Here is a 20,682-nt window from a genome sequence, read left to right as displayed (position 1 = left end):
TGCAGCCATGGATGTCTGGGGGGGCTTGGGGGCACTGGGGCGTGGCTCACTCCTGGTTAACCCTCCCTTGGTTTTTCCCACCCGCAGATGGGAAGCCGGTGTCTCTGTCTCCGTTGGAGTCCCAAGCGCACAGCCCCAGGTACACGGCCGCCAGCCAGCGGGAGCGCGAGAGCCTGGAGGTGCGTGTGCGTGAGGTGGAGGAGGAGAACCGAGCGCTCCGCAGGCAGCTCAGCCTGGCCCAGGGCCGGGCCCCAGCCCCACGCCGCGGCAACCACTCCAAGACCTACTCCATGGAGGAGGGAACCGGGGACAGCGAGAACCTGCGGGCCGGCATCGTGGCGGGCAACAGCTCCGAGTGTGGGCAGCAGCCGGTCGTGGAGAAGTGCGAGGTAAAGAGCCCGGGGGGCCCGCGTCCTCACCAGCCCTTGTGGGCGGGCACCCACGGGAAGCACAGCCAGGTGCCTGCAGGGAGCTGGCACCTGGACTCAGAGCTGTTAGCTAGAGCCTGCCCTTTGCTGCTTTGCGGTTTACTTGGATGTGTGCAGGGCTTCTCCGCCCACTTGGCTTCCCCAGGGCCTGGTACTAAGACTGTAAAATGTGCATGGTACACTTGGCCTGGTGGCTTTATCGTGTAGCCCCCTCGTGCCTCGTTTTCCCTTCATTCTATGAATAGTGTCTGTAAGTTTGGACCAAGAACCTGCTGTTCATCTGAAGTAGTAGCTTGTACTTTTAAAGCTTAGTACCACTGGAACTTACCCACGCTCCTCCTCTCTGCCCCACCACCTTCAAATGCCTGTGCCCATGCTCGTGAATACACACGTGTATACACACACATGTGCATATACACATGGGCACACCTCCTCCAGCTCTCCGGGTTTCTCAAGCCTGGTTGCAGGATGGCTTGGCCAAGAGGTGGACAGAGGTGAATGAGGGCTACCCAAGGAGGAATATCATATGAGTAGGGAAAATGTGTGACGTAGGCCTTAGCAGGAGAGAATTCAGGACTGAGATGGTCACCCAGCCAAGCCCAGAGAGCCTTGGTCAGAAAGCGTTTCCCCGTCTTCATCACTCGTTCACTCAGCAAGGCATTCACTGCTCCGTATGCTACATATGTTACGTACGTCACAGTGGGCTGGGAAGTAGTAGTGAAGAGAAACAAGACCCACCTTGTTCTCCTCTGGTTCCTACATCCCGAGAAAGGGGAAGAGCTGATGAACCAGTGGAGAAGCTGAAGCGTCAGGAGGTCACAAGTGCTGCCCCTTTGTTGAGCGCCGACCCTGTGCCGGGCCCACTCTCTTTTAATCTCAGACAGCTGCCGTCAGTGGCCTGTAGACGTGGATGTGAGAGCATTCGTGGAGGGCATAGTAGATGCCAGGTAAGACACCTGTGTCTGTATTGAAGTGCCTGGGGCTAGTCCCGGCTCCAGCTCCAGTCCAGAGTCCAGCTTCCTGCTAGTGCACGCCCTGGGAGGCATGTGCTAGCTAAGTGCGTGGATCCCTGCCCCCCACGTAGGAGATCTGGGTTGAGTCCTGAGCTTCAGGCTTTGGCCTGGCTCAGCTTGAGCTACTGAACAGGCATTTGGAGAGTGGACCAGAAGATGGGAGCTTTGTCTGCCTATATCTCAGTCTCTCTCCCTTTCAAATAATTTTTTTTAAAGTAGAAAATGGAATTAAAATATAAGTTTATTTTGGTGCAACCAACTTTGAAATCCATGCATCTTTATTCATGGTACACATTTCCCATGAGCCTTTGGAAGCACGCTTGTATCACTTAATGGCTGTTAAAGTGAAAACTCGGCAGTGCTCACAGATTGGCTCGGTCCAGGCTGGTGTGGCAAGGGTCCTAATCTGGGGTACTTCTATGCTTACCTGAGTGAAGGGTTGTCTGATTTCTGGCAGGTCCTCTGTTACCAGGGCACAGCCATGGTGTCTGTTTACAATAGGTTTGTTTTGTTTGCCTGTTTATTTTCCTTTTATGTGAAAGGCAGAGAGAGAGAGACACACACACACACACACACACACACAATGGAGAGAGAGCTTCCCTCTGCTGCTTTACTCCCCAAATACCTGCAGTTGCCAGGACAGGGTCAGAGAGAAACCAGGACCAGGAAGTCAGTCTGAGTCTTCCATGTGGGTGTCACAGACGCAAGTCCTGGAGCCACCGCCTGCTGCCTCCCAAGGAATGCATTCGCAGGCAGCTGCATTGGGAGCCAGAGACACAGGGATTTTGGGACGCTGGCATCCCAAGTGGCATCTTAGCTGCCGTGCTAAACACCTGCCGCAGAATAGGCTCGTTTTGGATGGGAACCCTGCTGATGAGGTCAGATGACCCAGAGAAGATTTTTTTTCTCCAAAGTATAGTCAGATTATTATGACGCAGGTCCATCTAAAGAACTGAGAGTCAAGAAGGTGAAAGCTAGAACCTGGAAAAGGAAGACAGGAGAGGCACCAGCGCAGCAGGGAGGAGGGGGGCTGTGGTGGCCGAACGCTCCTCCTGCTGTGGTGGGCACAGCCAGTGGCTCCCCCCGCTCAGTTTTCTGAAAGGCACGCATTCTGTGTTCCGTTTCAGCAGTGGGCTCCTGCCTTGGATCCTCTACAAAAGACTGCATCTTTGGGAGTCCCCGTCTACAATCTGGCTGTGTCCCCAGCCTAGTAGCTATAAGACTTTGAGCAAGTATTGCCCTTTTTTGTGTATCTTGGTTTCCCCACTTACAGATTGCAGATTAAAACACAATTCCTGGTGTCAGTGTTGTGGCGCAGAAAGGTATGCTGCCGCCTGCAATGCTGGCATCCTCTGTGGGCATTGGTTCGAGTCCTGGCTGCTCCACTTCCCATACAGCTCCCTGCTAATGGGCCTGGGAAAGCAGAAGAAGACGGAGTTTCAGGTTCCTGGGTTCGGCCTGGCTCAGCCTCAGCCATTGCAACCATTTGTGGAGTGAACAGGAGGATGGAAAAATCTCTCTCTGTCTCTCCCTTTCTCTGTAATGCTGCCTTTCAAATAAATAAATGTTTTTCAAATTTTTTAAAAAATAAAATTCCTACAACATGCTGTTTCAGTTGCAACAATGGGTGTCAAGACTTGAAGGGATCTCTGAGACAGTTCTTTGTGTTAGCCTTAGATTTTGAAAAATCTCAACTAGCAGCAGCTTCACCAAGATCTGGAGACCATGGCATGGGGGTGTCCATACTGAGGATGCTGGAGTCCTCTCTCTGTCCCCACAGTTTGCTTTGATGGACATTCCCACGGTCATCTCATGGCCCAGGAGGAGCAGAGCTTCCACTGTGGTGTCCACATTCCCGCTGGCAGGAACGAGGAAGTGGCATTGTCTTCCTGTAGGAACACCCCTCAGAGACTTCAGCCCCTGGGTCTTTTCAGATCCCATTGGCAGGGCATAGTCTTGGGGTTGCTCCTCACTGTCAGGGAGCCTGGGAGTGAGTGACTGTATTCAAGGAAACCATGTTTCTCCCTAGCAATTTGAACTTATGCTGCTAGCTGCGATAGTTGCATGAACGTGCCGGCCTCCCAAACCTAATTATGCATTAGAGTGCCCTGAGGTGGCCCATTAGAGGGCCCTGGGGTGCAGCAAGGCAAGTTCCTGTCCTTTGGGATGCTGGCATTCCATACCAGCATGTCTGGGATTCAGTCCCAGCTCCTCTGCCTCTCGTTCAGCTACCTGCTAATGTCCACCCTAGGAGGCAACAGTGATGGCTCAAGTACTTGGGTTCCCACTATCCACATGGGAGACCTGGGTGGGGTTCTGGGTCCTGGCTTTGGCCTGGTCCAGCCCTGTCTGTTGTTGACCCTGTGGGGAGTGGTTGGAAGATGGATCTATTTCTCCCTCTCCCTCCCCTTCTCCCTCTCCCCTTCCCTATCTCTTTGTCTCTCCCTCTCCTTCTCTGCTGTACTGCTTTTCAAATAAATAAACTTTAAGGAAAAAGAATTGCAATCCTTTTTAAAAATGCATATTCATGGAAACTAAAGACCTACTGATTAAGAATTCTTGGGAATAGGGCCCAAGCGTATGGGTATTAAAAAAAATCTATGATTCTGCGATAGAGAAGACTGATAACCATGGATTTCAGGCACCACATAAAGGAAGCATGAATTCTCTTTGTATGCGCTTTGAAAGAAATGTAGCAGTGTAGAGATTCTGACCTTGGACTTGTTCACTATTTCTATGCTTTATTTTCCAATCTTTTGACCTGCACCTGAGAATTAGGTTTTATTCATTTGCGTTTTTTCTTTCTTTGTGCTTCTTCATCATGTTACTTGGCAGAGCCGTGAAAAGGTCTTTCTGGTGGAATTCTCCCGTGGCGAACCCCAGCTCCCATTCAGAGTGTCCTCAGGTGCATTTGCAAGTCTCGATCCATTGCCATCTTATTTGCGTGTCTGCTAAGGGCGTTGCATGGATGTGTCAATGCCGGCATCCTAACCATCATTAGCAATGCTCCCCTGCCGTCTCCATCACTCGGGGTGGGTTTTAGTGTAAAAGCTGTAGAAGCAAACAGGACATATCAGTCACTGGAGTCAAAAATAAAAGGTCCCTTTGCCCGGGATGTTTTGGCTGAGTGCTGAGGCTCTTTCTGACACAGGATCAGGGTGCAGCCACATAACCGGGGACATCACCGTCATCTGTTGTAGTGCTGAAACTTCTCTGCGGGATGACAAGTATTTCTGAAAACTCCTCCATAATGATGCCTAAGCTGTCAGCTGAGCCGGGTGGTGATAGAGACAGTGGGCCCTGGCCCAGGCCGCTGCCCTCTTATCATTTCCTAATTGTGTGGCTTTGCCATCACTGCACATTTCATCCATGCAGAATTCTGTTGCCCTGGTGATGCTGCCTCGGCCAAGGCTTGGTTTCCATGCGTGTGCCTTGGAAGCTGGATCAGACACATCCCCTTTGATCTCCTCTCCTGCCTGTGTCTGCATGGATTGGAGTCTTTTTTTCTTGCCTTTCCGTCTTGAGTCTATCCTGAGAGTCGGCTGCGGCACAGCAGCAGAATCATAGGACTGGGGATTGCCTTGTGGCATAGGCAGTAAAGCCACTGCCTGCGATGCCGGCATCCTATATAGGTGCCAGTTCATGTCCCGGCTGCTTCACTGCTAGTGGCCTGGGAAAAACAACGCAAGATGGCCCAAGTGTTTGGGCGCCTGCCACCAACATGGGAGACCTGGATGAAGCTCCTGGCTCCTGGCTTTGTCTTGGCTCAACGCTGGAAGTTGTGACCACCTGGGGAGTGAACCAGTGGATAGAAGATCTCTCTCTCTTCCCCATCTCTCTCTCTCTCTCTCTCTCTCTTTCTCCCTGTCTGTGTTTATAGCTCTCTTTTAAATGAATAAATCTTTTAAAAAAAAATCATAGGACCTGGAATCAGAATTTCTGAATAGGACTCTTTCCTTCGTCACTGATCATGTGACCTTGGACACTCCCATTTCTGTCTTGGAATCTCTGTCATCAGTGTCAAATGAGAGCAGGCATCTTCCTTCATTGCAATCAAGAGGCAGAAGCAGGAGGGGAGGGGTTAGCTGGGTATGAGTGTGGACAAGCTGTTGGACAAACCACCTGACACTCAGTGACTTAAAACAGCCCCGAGCGTTCCCTGGGCTCACATGGATTCTGTGGGCTGGAGATTCAGGGAGTGCAGAGCTGTGTGGTTCTTGTTTGGGGCTCCTCAGTCAGGTGGCAGCAGGTGGTGCCTGGAGCTGCAATGGTGCAAGATGGGCGGTGCATTCTGTTCCAGCCTGCCTGCCTCCGTCTGTCTGTCTCTCTCTCTCTCAATGTAGACTCAGCACCTCTCTGTGTAGTCTCTGCACGAGCTACCTTGATCTTCTTCCCAACATGGCGGCTCCAGGCAGCTGAAAGTTTACATGCGGGTTTCCAGCATGGGAGTGCAGCTTGTAGCCCAGCCTCAAAAATCACATAGTATCACTTCTGCCCACGTGCTGTGGCTTAAAGTGATTGCAAATGCCCACCTACTTTCACATATCCCCTCTCTCCATGGGTTGAATGTCAAATCATTCGTGTATCCACTCTGAAATTGCCACAGTAGATATTGTTATTATGGGAAGTCCCATGAAGGGACCCTGTGATGTCAGACCACACCCCTTAAGGAAGTATCCATCTTTCCTTTTGCTTCTTGCTTTGAACTTCATTTCTCAGTAGTGGTGTCATAATAATAAAAGTTACATTTACCCTGCAGTATACCACAAGCTGTGGTAAGATTTAAAGTATCTCACTCAATCCACACAACATACCTTCTTCATTTTACATATCAGAACACTGCTGAGAGAGCATAAAAATATTGCAAGGTGGCACAGCCAGGGAGAGGTAGAGATTGAGTCTAAACATGGGCGCCTGCGTTTTCAGTGCTGCACTAAAGCTCTGTGAATTGAGGATTCCAGAAGCCACACTCTTGTCAGCTGCTGAGCCCCAGTCCTGTCTGTGTGCCTGGCAGGTGCGTAACCTCCAAAGGCTGCAGGGTCACGGCCATGATGAAGGTCATCTTACACAGTGTGGGAGTTAGAGCGTGCCCCATGAGGGTAATCCTTCCTTGGTGGATCTAAGCAAGGATCTCCCTGTTCTTTTAAAAGAAGTTGGATTGGTTCAAGTTGCCTTCCAGATGGTGGCTACATGTGTTAGCTCCATGGAGGTTTGACATTTTGCTGGAGGCATTATGTTTGTAAAACTTGACATCTCTCACTTGTATTTTCTGGGCCCCTAACTAACCCCACAGTATATTTTGATCTACTTTTTTTTTAAAAAAACTTCAACTTCAAGGACTTTACATAATAACTCTACAGTAGAGCGATTTGTCAACAGGCTTCGCATATCCTAGACTTCTGGTGGAAGACATTATTTCAGAATTGGGTCTCATATTCTGTTAGCATCATATGTCTTCTTTGGGGCTTCTCTGGGGATACACAGTACTTTGCCTAAATGTCAGGCTCTGGAATTAGAGAATATTTTATTTGGAAGAAACCCAACACAGTTATTTGGCACAATAATTTTCAGGGAGCTCTAGGTACAGAGATGTCCTTGGCACCCTCCCCATGTGTATTAATTATTATTATTTTTTTTTTTTTGCTACACAGCAAGATATTCGTAAAATGTTACATCTTATCAAACATAGACAGCAGGAAACGGTTCCATGCTATTTATCTGACAAGGGATTGAGAACCAGAATATATAAGGAACTCAAAAAAACCACTTGGAGAAACCTAAATAATCCAGTTACGAAATAGGCAGTAGATCTAAGCAGACATTTTTTCAAAGGAAGAAGTGCCAGTGGCCAACAGGTGGAAGAGAGGAGAATCAGCATCACTTATCATCTGAAGATGCACATTGAAGCCTCCGTGACACCCAGTTGGAATGGCTGTCATCAAAAAGACAAACGATAACACGCATTGGCAAGAATGCAGAGAGAAGGGAGCCTTTGCACACTCTTGGTGGGAATGCGAATTAGTACACTGTGGAAGGCAGTGTGGAGATTCCTCAAAAAATTAAAAGTAGGGCTAGCATGGGGTCCAGCAGTCCCTCTTCTGGGCATGCTGAAGAGACATCTGCACTGCGTGTGTATCGCATGAGGGTTGAAGTGGAAGCAGCCCAAGGGTCCATCCCCTGATGAATGGATGAATGTGTGATACGGATGCACAGTGGCATAGTATCCAGCCTCGAGAAAGGATAAAACCCTGCCGTTTGTGACAGTATGGCTAGAACTAGAAGTCATTATGTGACGTAAGCCAGGCACGGGAAGGCAAGTGCTGCAGGATGTCACACATGCATGGAATCTAACAAGGTTTTGCAAGATAGGAGTGGAAGGACAAGCACCATACCAGAGGCTGGGAGGTGTGGGGGAAAGGTTGATAATTGGGTACTAATTAATAGATTGGAGAAGATGGCTCTGGTATTTTTTGCACAATACAGCAGTGGTAACAGATCATGGTATTGTGCTCTCTGTATTTTTTTTTTTTTGACAGGCAGAGTGGACAGTGAGAGACAGACAGACAGAAAGGTCTTCCTTTGCCATTGGTTCACCCTCCAATGGCCGCCGCAGCCGGTGTGCTGCGGCTGGCGCACCGTGCTGATCCGAAGGCAGGAGCCAGGTGCTTCTCCTGGTCTCCCATGTGGGTGCAGGGCCCAAGCACTTGGGCCATCCTCCACTGCACTCCCTGGCCACCACACAGAGCTGGCCTGGAAGAGGGGCAACTGGGACAGAATCCGGCGCCCCGACCGGGACTAGAACCCAGTGTGCCGGCACCACAGGCAGAGGATTAGCCTATTGAGCCGCGGCACCAGCCCTGCTCTCTGTATTTTAAAAGCTGCATGAAAAAGGGTTTTGAGTGTTTCCAAAATGAAGAAATGGCAACTGTTTGAGTAGATAGGTGTGTTTACACAGATTTGAATATTGCACAGCACATGTGTGCATGGAAACATGACATGGTGCCCTTGCATGAGTGTACTTTGTCTGTTATCAGTTAAAAATACTAAGAGATGACTCTAAGCAGCTTCGTTGGGGCTCTGAGTCTTTCATAAGCTTGCACTTACGACGTCTATGGGCCTGCACTCCTCCAAAGGCCTGGCCGGAGCTGCAAGGTCTGCTTCCGGGAAAGCTCGTGGGTATTAGTGGTGTTCTCAGTCCCTTAGGGCTAACCGAGTGTCCTGGGACAGAAGCTGTGAGCTTTCTTCAATGATTTAAAGAGAGACAGAAGCTACAGTGCCTAGCCGTGGTGTCTTCAGCCATTCTGTTGGATTCTGTTGCTCATACAGGCTGACCCTGATACAGTGTAGGAGAGGTGACACAGGGGCATGAGTGGCAGGTGAGAGGGGTCTTGGGGACCATCTTATTATACCATGACCAGGGCAGGGGCCACATCTCTGGTAACCCCCTGGTCCACTCCAAATCGAGCCTTGGCCCCTAAGCAGCCTTGCCTTGATTTGCTTCGTATATCATGCCCTCTTTTCAAATTTGTTTAGAAAAATGTGCCTTTGAGAACAACAAATAAAGATGCAGCCCTCTGAGTTTAAAGATGGTGGGGTTGAAGCAGAGAGAAGGACAGGGTCTTGCCTAAGCTACAAAGTGGAGCCCCGGCCCAGACGGGGATTTTAGTGTCCCTTCTCGTCATCCCTGTGTCCTTGCCCTTGTGTGTAGGGAGAGGAGAACATTCCCCGGCCAGGGGAATGCTATCCCTAACCTTGAATGTGAGTGGGAGTGAGAGGGCAGAGGGAAAGTCACTGGTGCCCAGCTGTGGAGCTGCCAAAAGCTCAGAGCTTGCCTGTGGAGCTGGTGATAAATGCTGTCTATGATGGTGATTGCTCTTTTTTTTTTTTTTTTTTTTGACAGGCAGTGTGGACAGTGAGAGAGAGAGACAGAGAGAAAGGTCTTCCTTTTTTCCTTTGGTTCACCCTCCAATGGCCCCTGCAGCCATGCACTGCGGCCGGTGCACTGTGCTGATCCGATGGCAGGAGCCAGGTTCTTCCTCCTGGTCTCCCATGGGGTGCAGGGCCCAAGCACTTGAGCCATCCTCCACTGCACTCCTGGGCCATAGCAGAGAGCTTGCCTGGAAGAGGGGCAACCGGGACAGAATCCGGCACTCCGACTGGGACTAGAACCTGGGGTGCTGCCACTGCAGGCGGAGGATTAGCCTAGTGAGCCACGGCGCTGGCTGGTGATTACTCTTGAGAATAACGGATGCCAAAGCACATCCAGTCCTTACAAAGAGCCACGCTCTGAGCCCTTTCCACTCATGGTCTCAGTTCTTCTGCCCGGCAACCCCAGGAGCTGGCCTGTTCATTACCTGTCTTTTATAGATGAGGAAACCAGGAGATGGAATTGTGTCTTGAAACACGGCAAAGGGTTGGACAGGTGAAGTGAAGAGCGGGGCAGTTTCCACGTTGTGGTTCAGCAATGTGAAATCCACGAGCTTAACCACTCCTAAGCACACAGGTCAGCAGCATTGAATGTATTCGCGGTATTGGGTCCTGGGTCTCTAGAACTTTCCGTCTTGAAAATCTGAAACTCTGTACTCGTTAGATAACAGCTCCCTATCCGTAAGCCCCTGGCAACCAACATCCTCCCTTTCTCTCTCCATGACTTTGAGTTCATTCATACATCATGTACGCGCTTGTCCTTGGGTCTCTGGCCCGGGTCACACAGCACACATGATGTCCTCAACCTTCATCTGTGTGTGTGTGTAGCCTATGATGGAATTCCCAGCCTTTTCAGGCCACCCTGCTCAGTTGTATGTCTGTGCCATGTGTGTTTACCCACTTGTTGATGGAGGCTTGGGTTACCCCTGTTTCCTGGGCATCACACCTGTGAGCACGGTGTATGTGTGTCTCTGTGAGACCCTGTCGTCACTCCTTGGATGTCTGTGCCCAGAAGCGGAGCAGTTCTGTGCCCAGAAGTAGGCCATGCTACCTGGCCTCGCTCTCCCTCAATGGCTGGAGCTGGGCAGATCCGGAGCCAGGAGCCAGGAGCTTCTTCTGGGTCTCCCACGTGGGTGCAGGGGCCCAAGTTCTTGGGTCATCTTCCACTGCTTTCCCAGGCTATAGCAGAGAGCTGGATAGGAAGTGGAGCAGCTGGGACTTGAACCGGCACTCATATGGGATGCTGGCACTGCAGGCGGTGGCTTTTACCTGCCATGCCACAGCACCGGGCCCGAGGCACGCTTTCTTATACTCACTTGTTTAATCCTCACAGTAGCCCAGTGGGTGGCTATTCTATGTGAACTTGACCAATGAGGGCAGAGGCACAGGGGAGGTTAATTACAGGGCCAGGACAAGGGACCTGACCAGTGCAATCAGATAAATTATAAGGTGGACTGTGCCTGGCTTGGGAAACCAAAGGCCTCCTGTGCCTGAGAGCAGTCATTCTTTACCACACACCTGTGGGCTGAGTTTGCCTTGGCGCAGCTCCTCTGGGGCCCACGTCTCTGTGGGTTTCCCCTCTGTCTCCTGCAGTCTCCCTGGTTGACCCCAGTAGGCAGAGACTGTCTGATTCCCCTGTGTATCCTCTGAGTGCAGAGCACTGCCTCGCATGTCAGACACGCCATAACGCCCGTATCACGAATCCCTCCTGCACGTGGTAAAACCAAGGTCACCATGTAACCCTGTGATGTCGGAAATGAACCCTGGTTCGCGACTCTGGCGCTTCCTTTACCTAGATCTTCCGGTGAGGCTCTCAGAGATTCCGCGTGTGCTGAGCACTCTGCCTGGAGTAAAGGGAAGAGAGTGGAGGCCTTTGATGGTTTCCTTGCAAAGAGCTTCTGTGGCTCATGCTCTAAGAGCTTTGTAATGCTCCTAATGATTCATACATAAAATGTACAAATTCTCAGGTGCGTTGCCCTGTGCCCTTCCCTTTAGGGACCAGCGAGTATCTGTGAAAGTCTGGAAGTCTTGGCTTTCCTTCCAGCCTCCAGGCTTGGTGGGATGTGAAGGAAGGGTCACTGGTGCCCATCAGATCCTGGCAGGGTACAAATGGCACGCTCGAGGGGTGAAAGGAAGTGGGGGAGCTGACCAGGAGAGACAGCGCTCCCAGGAAGGAGGGCTTACAAGCCTTGCTTTGCAACCTGCAGAGGAGATTCTTGACATGAATTTTGGAGTCTCTGATGTGCCAGGCACTGTGCCTAGAGTGGGAGGCGGAAGGCGGGAGGTCTAAGGTAACCTTTTTTAGAGCTGCAGCTGTGGGCTAGGCCCCTGCAGGAGCTGGGGTGTCTGACCTCTCCAATCCTGCTGATGCCTCCCATTGACCAACCTCTACCAGCAGCCAGGGGCAGAGGGAGCCCCCTAATTTGATCTGCACAGTTCTGCCTCTCCGTGCGTACACTGAATGAGTTAGGGAAGGGGAGGGGTGAGTTTGCAGGGCCCCACGAGATCACCAAACCACTGTCTGGGCTGTGTGTATTGATCCATAATTGCACGTGTGGAGAGGAAGGCTTGGGGAGAGGCCTGTAGTCACACAGTCTGTCATTCAGACCCCGTCCCTGTGTGTGGCTCTCTTTAGCCCACCCTACTGAGAACCCTGCAAAGCTGGCCTGCACAGCTTCTGAGTCTAAAGCGGCCCCACAGAGACCACTTGTGGGACTCGCCCTTCGTCTTTCCACCCCAACACCTGCCCCACACTCCTGCACCCTTCCAGGGGCCTGTTCAGTGACACCCCAGCTGCTGTTTTCCTGGGTAGCAGGGCCTTGCTCTGCGGCTCCCAGTGATGAGTGCATTCATGGTGGCAGGTGTATTGGACGAGACTAAAGAGATCGGAACATTAGGTACAGTGTTTGAGAATGTACACGCTTGTGCTTCCGTTTTGATGGGCCCATTTAGAAAAGTCCCTGAACCTTGACACCAAGACCAAGTTTGATGTCTTCGAGGCTGCTCGTTTCAATATTTGTGATTCTGAAGAGCCTGATTTAGCAAGTTTCTCCCCATCTTCATCCCCTTGCTGGTTATGGCTCCTGTGTGCAAGGGAGTCTCTTCCTATTCATTTCCTTCCTGATTTAAATGATGGCAGTCACATCTGCATGACTGTCTTTATTTTTTATTATTATTTTATTTTTATTTGACAGAGTTAGACAGTGAGAGAGAGACAGAAAGGTCTTCCTTCCTTTGGTTCACCCCCCAAATGGCCGCTATGGCTGGAGATATGCCCATCCAAAGCCAGGAGCCAGGTGCCCCCCACCCTGGTCTCCCACACAGGCACAGGTGCCCAAGGACTTGGGCCATCCTTCACTGCCTTCCCGGGCCACAGCAGAGGGCTGGACTGGAAGAGGAGCAGCCGGGACTAGAACTCGGCACCCACATGGGGTGCCGGGGCTGCAGGTGGAGGATTAACCAAGTGAGCCACGGCACCGGCCCCTGCCTTACTGTCTTTCATCCTGAGTCCTAAGGAGACGCTTTCCAGAGATAAGTAAGGCGTCTTCATTGTAAGATAGGGAAGTTAGGCTGAGAAAAGGTAGGACCCAGAGGGTCTGGGCTTCCCCCCTGAGCTGCAATTGTTCTCCCGCACCCTCTTTCTTATTATTATTATAGAGCCTAACAACAGGTGCTCTTGACCTTCAGGGCAGGGTAATTTTATTGTGGGGCTGTCTTGTGCATCATAGCGTGGCTTCCACTCACTAGATGCCAGTAGTAACCCCAGCACCAAATGTGACAACCAATCACATCCCCAGACAGGACCAGTTGTTGTAAGGGTTGTGGGGAGGGAGGTGCATGCCCTGGCTAAGAACTGCCACGGGGCTGGCGTTGTGGCACAGTGAACGGGCTGACACCGGCAAGTTGACATCCCATGTCACAATGCTGGTTGAGGTCCTGGCTGCTCTGCTTCTGATCCAGCTGTCTGCTGGTGTGCCTGGGAAGGCAGCAGAGGGGGCCCTGCCACCCACATGGGAGACCTGGATGGAGCTTTGGACTCCTGTCTTCAGTCTACACTAACCCCAGGCATTCCTGTCATTTGGAGAATGTGGATGGAAGATCATCCCCTCTCACCTTCCCTCCCCCCATCCTCCCCTTGAAATAAATCGATAAATCTTAGAAAAAGCCTGCCTTTCAGGTCCTGGAAGTCAGAGATTGTGAGATCCTTGGTCTGAGCAAGGGCTGGAGAGCAGGATATGCTTCTGTTTTTAAACTCCTCGGGTGTCTTTGTTGTATCCCCAGGGTTGAGACTTCTTCCAGAATGCGCATCCCAGCTCTGTGAGCCTGTGTTTTCTGGTCTCTGATACGGCAGGGATAACACCGTACGTATCTCCTGTCACTGCGAGACTTAACATCTGGTGACCTCTATTAAGTGTTAAGCTCAGGTTCATAGTTCCCAGGTACGGGAGAGAGCGAGGAGGCTGCAGCTGTCCTCTGGGGTTGGGGATTGGCATTTCAGGTGTTCAGAGAGCCACGAGCAGAGTGAGTGAGGTGATGGTTGAGATGGGCAGGGGTGGAGGCCAGGTGTGGTGTGGCCGGCTGGTTGTGAAACACGGGCCTCTCCACGGAGGTGAGAAGCAATGTGGCAGGCAGGTGACTATAGAGTTTACCAGGAAATGAGATCCCACGTGAAGCTGAGGTCTGGCGTCTGGCTGTGCATGATCAAGGTGAGGTGAAGGTCATTGTAGGTAAAGCAGACACGGGACCATTTGTTGGATGGATTCACCCTCGGTGGGTAATTAGCGTCCCATGGCGACATCAGCAGGGGGCGCTGAGGAGGGCCTGGGAACCAGCGTCATGGTCATGGCAGCTTGTGCGGAGTGGCCAGGATGTAGACTGTGTTTTGAAGTGGCTGAGCAGGATCCCCAGGGTCCTGAAGCCGCGGGAGCAAGGGCTGTGAGCAGTTCTGAGAAAGAACAGGCGTCTGGGGCACCTTCCCTTCCACGTCACTCTTCTGCACTGTTCCCGGGACAGAGCATGGTGGCAGTGCATGTCAGGAAGCAAGGAGGGGTGTGCTTCTGTGGAAGGGACAGAATCAGCAGAGGTGGACTCTGCATGGGCTGAGAGGCCGGATGGCTTCCTTCCGAGAGGCCCTAGAGCGTTTCGTCGCTCCGTGCCTGCTGTAGAGAATGGCAAGTGTGTGGTGCAGGGAGTGAGTAGGAAAGGTGCTGGCAGAGGGCAGCTGAGCTCAGGGTGCCAGCCTTGCCTGGGAGCCTTTTATTAAAAAAGATGGATGGATGGATGGATAGATAGGTATGAAAGGCAGAGTGAGAGTGAGAGCCAGAGGAGGGGTAGTATCTTCCATCTGCTAGTTCACTCCCCAAATGGCAGGAACAGCCAAGGCTCTGCCAAGCCAAAGCCAGGAGCCTGGAACACCGTTCAGATCTTCTGTGTGGCTAACAGGACCCAAGCACTTGAGCCATCTTCTGCTTTCCCTGGCATATTCGCAGGGAGCTGGATCAGAAGGAGCAGCCAGGACTTGAACCAGCGCTCCTGTGAGATACCACAGGCAGCAGCCTAGGCTGCTGTGCCACAGTGCTGGTCCATGCCTGGGAGCTTTGAGGGTGGGCAGAGTTGAGTATCTGTCACCTACAATCTACCCACAACACGTCAAGGTTCCAAGGCACCCATCTTTGGGAAGCTGTGATTGGGGTTGGGAGCTGCATTGTCCCCTCACTCCAGGAAGACGTGGGACACCCCCCCTTAAGTGGCAGGGAGTCTGCTGACCAGTAGCTGTCTCAGGGCCACTCGAGGCTAAAAGAGAGAGCCAGGGTTCATGTCTGGGGCGCATGCCCCTCAGTGCCTACATGAAGACCTGAGAGGGTCCCTCCAGTTCCTGCTGACTTTAGCTCTTTGGATGGTACCCATGGTGGGGTCCCCAGGTGTCCCTTGAACCCTTCAGCCCTGTTAAGAAGTGGACTCCAAGACACCCAATGAGAACCTTGAACAAAACCTCTGGGAGCCATGGTTGCCCATTCTGAGGTCCCTGACCGTGGCCCATCTTTGCGGGTGTGTTTCTTCTCGGAGATTGCCAGCTGTCGTCCTCTGTCAGTTTGTGGGCAGGGGATTCACTGTTTGCCCATTTGAACCAATCGCCATTTTTCTCATCCCCAAAATGTAATTGAAAGAGCCTTAATGGCTTCCAAATGATGATGGCTCCATAAACCGATTAAAAAGGCCTCAATAAAACTGTCTCCAGTTATTTTCCATAGCTGCCGACTGTGCCCTTTGTTTTTTAATGATCCCGACGGGAAACAAGAGTGATTTTTCTTTCTGGTGTCCTCTGAAATCCCAGCCAGGGCTTCTTCCGTCTGTCTGACTCTTTGCCCTCTGCTCTTTCCCTCCCAGACCATCCACGTTGCTATCGTCTGTGCCGGATACAATGCCAGCCGTGACGTCGTCACCTTGGTCAAGTCCGTCCTGTTTCATCGGTAAGAGCGGTGCTGGTCCTCTGCAGGCTGACGGGTGTCTCTCAGTGCCTGCACTTTTCCTTGGGGAAGAGTTAAGCAGCAGCACAGTTGCTCAGCCATCCTTCTGACTGCTGCAAAAATGTAGCTTTTGTCCAAGACCCTGGGGAAGATTTTATTTATTTGAGAGGTAGAGTTACAGACAGTGAGAAGGAGAGACAGAGAGAGAAAGAGGTCTTCCATCTGCTGGTTCACTCCCCAAATGGCCGAAACAGCCAGAGCTGGGCCAATCCAAAGCCAGGAGCTTCTTTCAGGTCTCCCATGCAGGTGCAGGGGCCGAAGCACTTGGGCCATCTTCCACTGCTTTCCCAGGCCATAGCAGGGAGCTGGATTGGAAGTGGAGCAGCCAGGACTAGAACTGGCACCCATATGGGATGCTGGCGCTTTAGGCCAGGGCTTTAAGCCACTGCATCACAGTGCTGGCTCCTGTTTTTGTTTTTTGGGTTTTTGTGTTTGTTTTAGATTTATTTACTTATTTATTTGGAAGGTAGAGTGACAGAGAGGGAGATAGAGAAAGAGAGTAAGAACTTCAATCTGCTGGTTCACTCCCCAGTTCTCACAACTGACAGGGATAGCCAGGAGGCTGGAACTGCATGCAGATCTCTGATGTGGGTAGCAGGAGCAGAAGAACTTGGGCTTTTATCTGCTGCTTCCCAGATAGTTGCATTATCAAGAAACTGGATTATTGGAAGCATGGAGTAGCCAGCACTTGAAGCGGCTCCTCTGATGTGGGGTATGGGCACCCCAAGCAGTGACTTGACCTGGTGTACCACAACACCTGTCCCTGATAACAGTGTTCAGTAGCAGCAATTAGGTGTTGTCTTGCCTTGTTTAGAATTGTAGCTCTCATACCCAAAGGGACCTTCAAGTGCATCCTAATTCTGGAGCTTGCGTTTCTGCCTCAGCTTCCTTGCCGGGTACTCACCTAACCTGCCTGTTAGCAGGTGGAACTGTGTCCCTGTAAAAATGGCTGCGTTAAAGACCTGACCCCTGGTTCTTCAGAATGCGGTTGTCTCTGCAGAGAGGATGCTTACAGAGATGATTAAATTAAAATAGAGTCGCTGGTATGGTCCCTACTTAACTATGAGCCGTGTCCTTTTAAAATGCAGAGCCAGATGTGGAAGGAGGGAGAGGACCCTGTGTGCACACACAGAGACTGGCCAGCCCCTGCCAGCCACTGAGAGAGGCCTCCCCAGTGCTCAGACGTTGACCCTCCAGAGCTGTGGGAAAATGGGTTTCTTGTTAAACCGCCCGCCCTGGTGTTTTTCCTGAACAGCCCAGCCGTCTAGTGCAGGTGGCTTACTCTGTTTCGGTGTTGCCTGTCCCACTTTTAAACAGTTGGTGATCGATGAAAAAAATCCTGCTTTATGTTAAATTGCGTTTCCCAAACCCAGAGGATTCCCATGGCCCTGGTGGATCCCACCCGACCCCTTGAACCAGTCATTCACAGTGTTGGTTCCTCAGCCTCCTGGAATGGATCTTCCACTGAGGAATTGTGTCTTCTCCAAGTTAAGCTCCTGTTCTCTCGAGGGACTTGCCTTCTCTCCCCTCACTGTTTTGATTGATTGATTGGTATCTGTAAATAGTCAGGGTCGTGTGCAGATTGGAATGCCCTTGGCTGCACTATAGCATTGCCACCATAGGTTTGCATGAAACGTACCCACACCATAGCCAACAGTGTGGAACTGTATCGAGAGGTCTAGTGAGGATCCAGAGAGTCCCTGGCAGCCAGAGCAGTCATGAGACACTCTCAGTCTTCACTAGAACAGAGATGAATGTCAAGTTCTACACCCGAGTATAGCTACCACTGTTGTAAAAGGAGAGAATTAGTGGACCCCCAAGACCTACTTTCTGTGCAAGAACCAAGTTCATCCTGGATTCTGCCTTCTCTCTCAGCCGCCAGGTGGCTATCTTTAAGCTATGCCTTGATGTCTTCCCTCTTCAGTGTTTCTCAGTTCTTTCTTTTCTTCCCCATCCCTACTGTGACTGGTGTGGTCCAGGTCTCCCTGTTCTCTCATCTGTGTGAGTCCTTCCTGCCTCCCCACTTTCTGCTTCTCCAGGAGCCCAGAATGATATTTCAGATGGGCAGATATGATCTCCTAAAACCTTTCTGTGGCTTCATCTCTTCAACAGGAAGAAATCTGGGCTGGCGCTGTAGAGTAGCAGGCTAAGCCACAAGCTGTTATGCCAGCATCCTGTATCAGAGTGCTGCTTTGAGTCCCGCTGCTCCACCTCTGATCCAGCTCCCTGCTAATGCATCCAGGAAGGCCATGGTGCTTTGCCACCTGTGTGGGAGACATGGGTGGGGTTTGGGCTCCTGACTTTGGCCTGGCCTAGCCCCAGGCATTGCAGCCATTGGAGGGGGTGAACCAGCGGATCGAAGATGTCTCACTCTGTCTTTCATGCTGTTTCAAACAAATAAGTAGATGGATAGGTCTTTTTAGGAGAGGTGAGAGAGAAGAGGAGTTAACCTCTCTGCTATGGCACATGGACCACTGGGGTCTGGCCTCATTCGCAGAGTTCTCTGCCTCTCCTGGCTCTGACTTCACGTTCCAGCATGTATGCCCTGCCTCTGCTCCCCACCATCTCCATGCTGTGTCCTGCCCGTTCCGTCTCATCACACTTCTCCATCTGCCCATTCTCGCTACCTTCTCCTCTGCCATCCCCAAACTGGGCTGCTTCCTCTTATCCTTTTAAGACTTCACAGAGATTATTTGCTAGCAGGTAGCCCACTTGTCACCCTCAGGCTGATTTAGGGCTCCTCTGCTACCACTATGCCCTGTGCATTGGCTCTGTCATTATATTTATTGTATATCTGTGATATGTGTACTGCAGCAGAATGTGGGTCCTCTAGGGACAGAAGCCATTGCTGTTATCCTGTATCCCTGGGACTGTCTGCAAAGTAGCTGTCATGTATTACGTGCTCAGCAAATACTTGCTTGTTTAGCCAGGGAATGTGGGGTGTTGATGAATAAAGAGACTAGAGATAAATCTATTCATCCAGTTACCTTATATATCCAGCCCGCGTCTACTTCAGGTTCATGTTCATGCCACTGTCTAGCCAAGTGTGTTTCGGCACGTCTTCCTCGATCTTCAGATTTCACTTTCGGTGTCAGATAGCTTTTGCTGTGAACCAGTTCATCAGCACGCGTACTTGGTCTAAACCATTCACGTATTATCTCAGTTGTTTCTGTTGAACTCACTCGTATGGCTCTCATGCTGGGTCCCCTTGCGTGCTGTCGTCAGCCGGCAGGTTAGCCGGATGACGGGTGCTCTGCCCTCCTGGAGTGGGGTTAGGGGGTACGGAAGTGAGCAAGTGGCACTTGGCAAGGGGGGCTGCTCCTTCTGCCCCGTGCATCTATCTGGTTGGTACTCTGACTTTATGTGTTCGTCCGAGGAGGGAATGGCAGTGGCCACGGTGGGGCTCAGCCCCGTGTCTTCGTCGCCAGGTGAGATGCCTTAGCTGCTGTGTGGCCTTGGAGACTCCTGGGGGCTCCACAGGCCTCACTCGATGCTGGCAGCCAGGTCTTCTGTAGCCTAAACGTGGAACTAACTGAGTGTTTCTCAGACTTCCATGTGTATATTGCTTGTCTTCTTTAAAGAACTCAAGTCCCTCCCTGAATCCAAAAGCCCACTTTTTAGCAAAGGATATTTGCGTGATTGTAGATATTGAATTATGCTATTTCTCAATTATGGCAAATTTTAAGGGCATAAAAACTTCTGGTGTTGTGTTGGCTGTAAATATGATTCCTGTTGCTTTAGCTACAAATCACCTAATCCGGTCGTTGTTGAAACTGCAAGAATCCTGTTGAGTGTAAACTTTCACTCCTACACTGACTGCACAGCACAAAGATGCTGCATTCAGAAAGGAAACCGTGGTGCCCTAGTTGCTGATGGCATGGCACACTCTCCTGGTGGCGAGGGTCCGTGGGAAGAAAGCAAGCTCTTTGTTTTAAGCATATTCTGCATCCCATGTCAATTACAACTTGATCCTCTTGGACCAAATGACCACTGAAGTCCCTCCCAGCCCTGAAGTTGTAAGAGTTAGGATTTTGTGAATTGACATGTGGGGGAATAACGAGTTGAGATATCAAGACAAAAGGACTTTTGAAAGACTCTGAGCTCAGAAAGTCCGGCTATAAATAGCTCCATTGCCTCCCAGGCACATTAAGGGGATTAACTAAAACATGATTATAAAATACTTTGACAAATGGAGTACCTTCCCAATGTTCATAATAATAATATAATAATAGTGGTGCAGGGTGCTTCTTTTGCTGTTCACTGTTAATTACAGTAATTAGATTTATTTTCCAGACAAGATTTTCAGCAAATTTTCATCTAAGGCTTGCCTTGTTACATCAAATCAGTTTTACTTCTGCAGTATGCTTGGTGACAGTGAACATACTGCATTTTAAAAGATAGTGAAATAGTGATGTGTCCATTCTTGTATCCTGGTGTAGGCTCTGAAAATTGCTGTAACCTTTTGCAAGGAAATTCAATAATATTGTGCCAAAATCCTTGACCCATTCACAATCACTTTAGAGACTTTTCTCCCAAAAGCATGTCCCTCACTGTAGAAAACTTTTTATGAAATACTACTTATAATCACAAAATTGGGTAATAGTTACAAACAATAGGATTAAATAATGGAACAACCTCCTATAGTAAACTGTGTCCTCAGTTGAAAGGTATAAATAATAATATAAATAAATAAGTGAAAATACCATCAAAATGGAATGTGGAACATGCGTTCCAGTGTGCGCACACATACATGTGGACTGCATGTGTACACATATGAGGCCAAAACAG

The 20,682-nt window shown here is 50.6% G+C and overlaps 1 protein-coding gene across 5 annotated transcripts in view; it reads left to right on the top strand.

Moving 5' to 3' along the window:
- Nucleotides 1-20,682, top strand: part of LARGE1 (LARGE xylosyl- and glucuronyltransferase 1) — a 565,741-nt gene that overhangs the window by 263,530 nt on the left and 281,529 nt on the right. For all 5 annotated transcript variants that reach the window (XM_051846591.2, XM_051846590.2, XM_051846588.2 and 2 more), the window contains 2 exons: nucleotides 88-389; nucleotides 15,755-15,837. In XM_051846591.2, coding sequence (XP_051702551.1) covers nucleotides 88-389; nucleotides 15,755-15,837 — 385 coding nt within the window. The remainder of the gene's footprint in view (nucleotides 1-87; nucleotides 390-15,754; nucleotides 15,838-20,682) is intronic.

The sequence above is a fragment of the Oryctolagus cuniculus genome, chromosome 11 (assembly GCF_964237555.1).
Source record: "Oryctolagus cuniculus chromosome 11, mOryCun1.1, whole genome shotgun sequence".
In the NCBI taxonomy this organism is placed as follows: domain Eukaryota; kingdom Metazoa; phylum Chordata; class Mammalia; order Lagomorpha; family Leporidae; genus Oryctolagus; species Oryctolagus cuniculus.
Note: the sequence above shows the minus strand (reverse complement) of the source record. Positions and strands in the feature narration are given on the sequence as shown.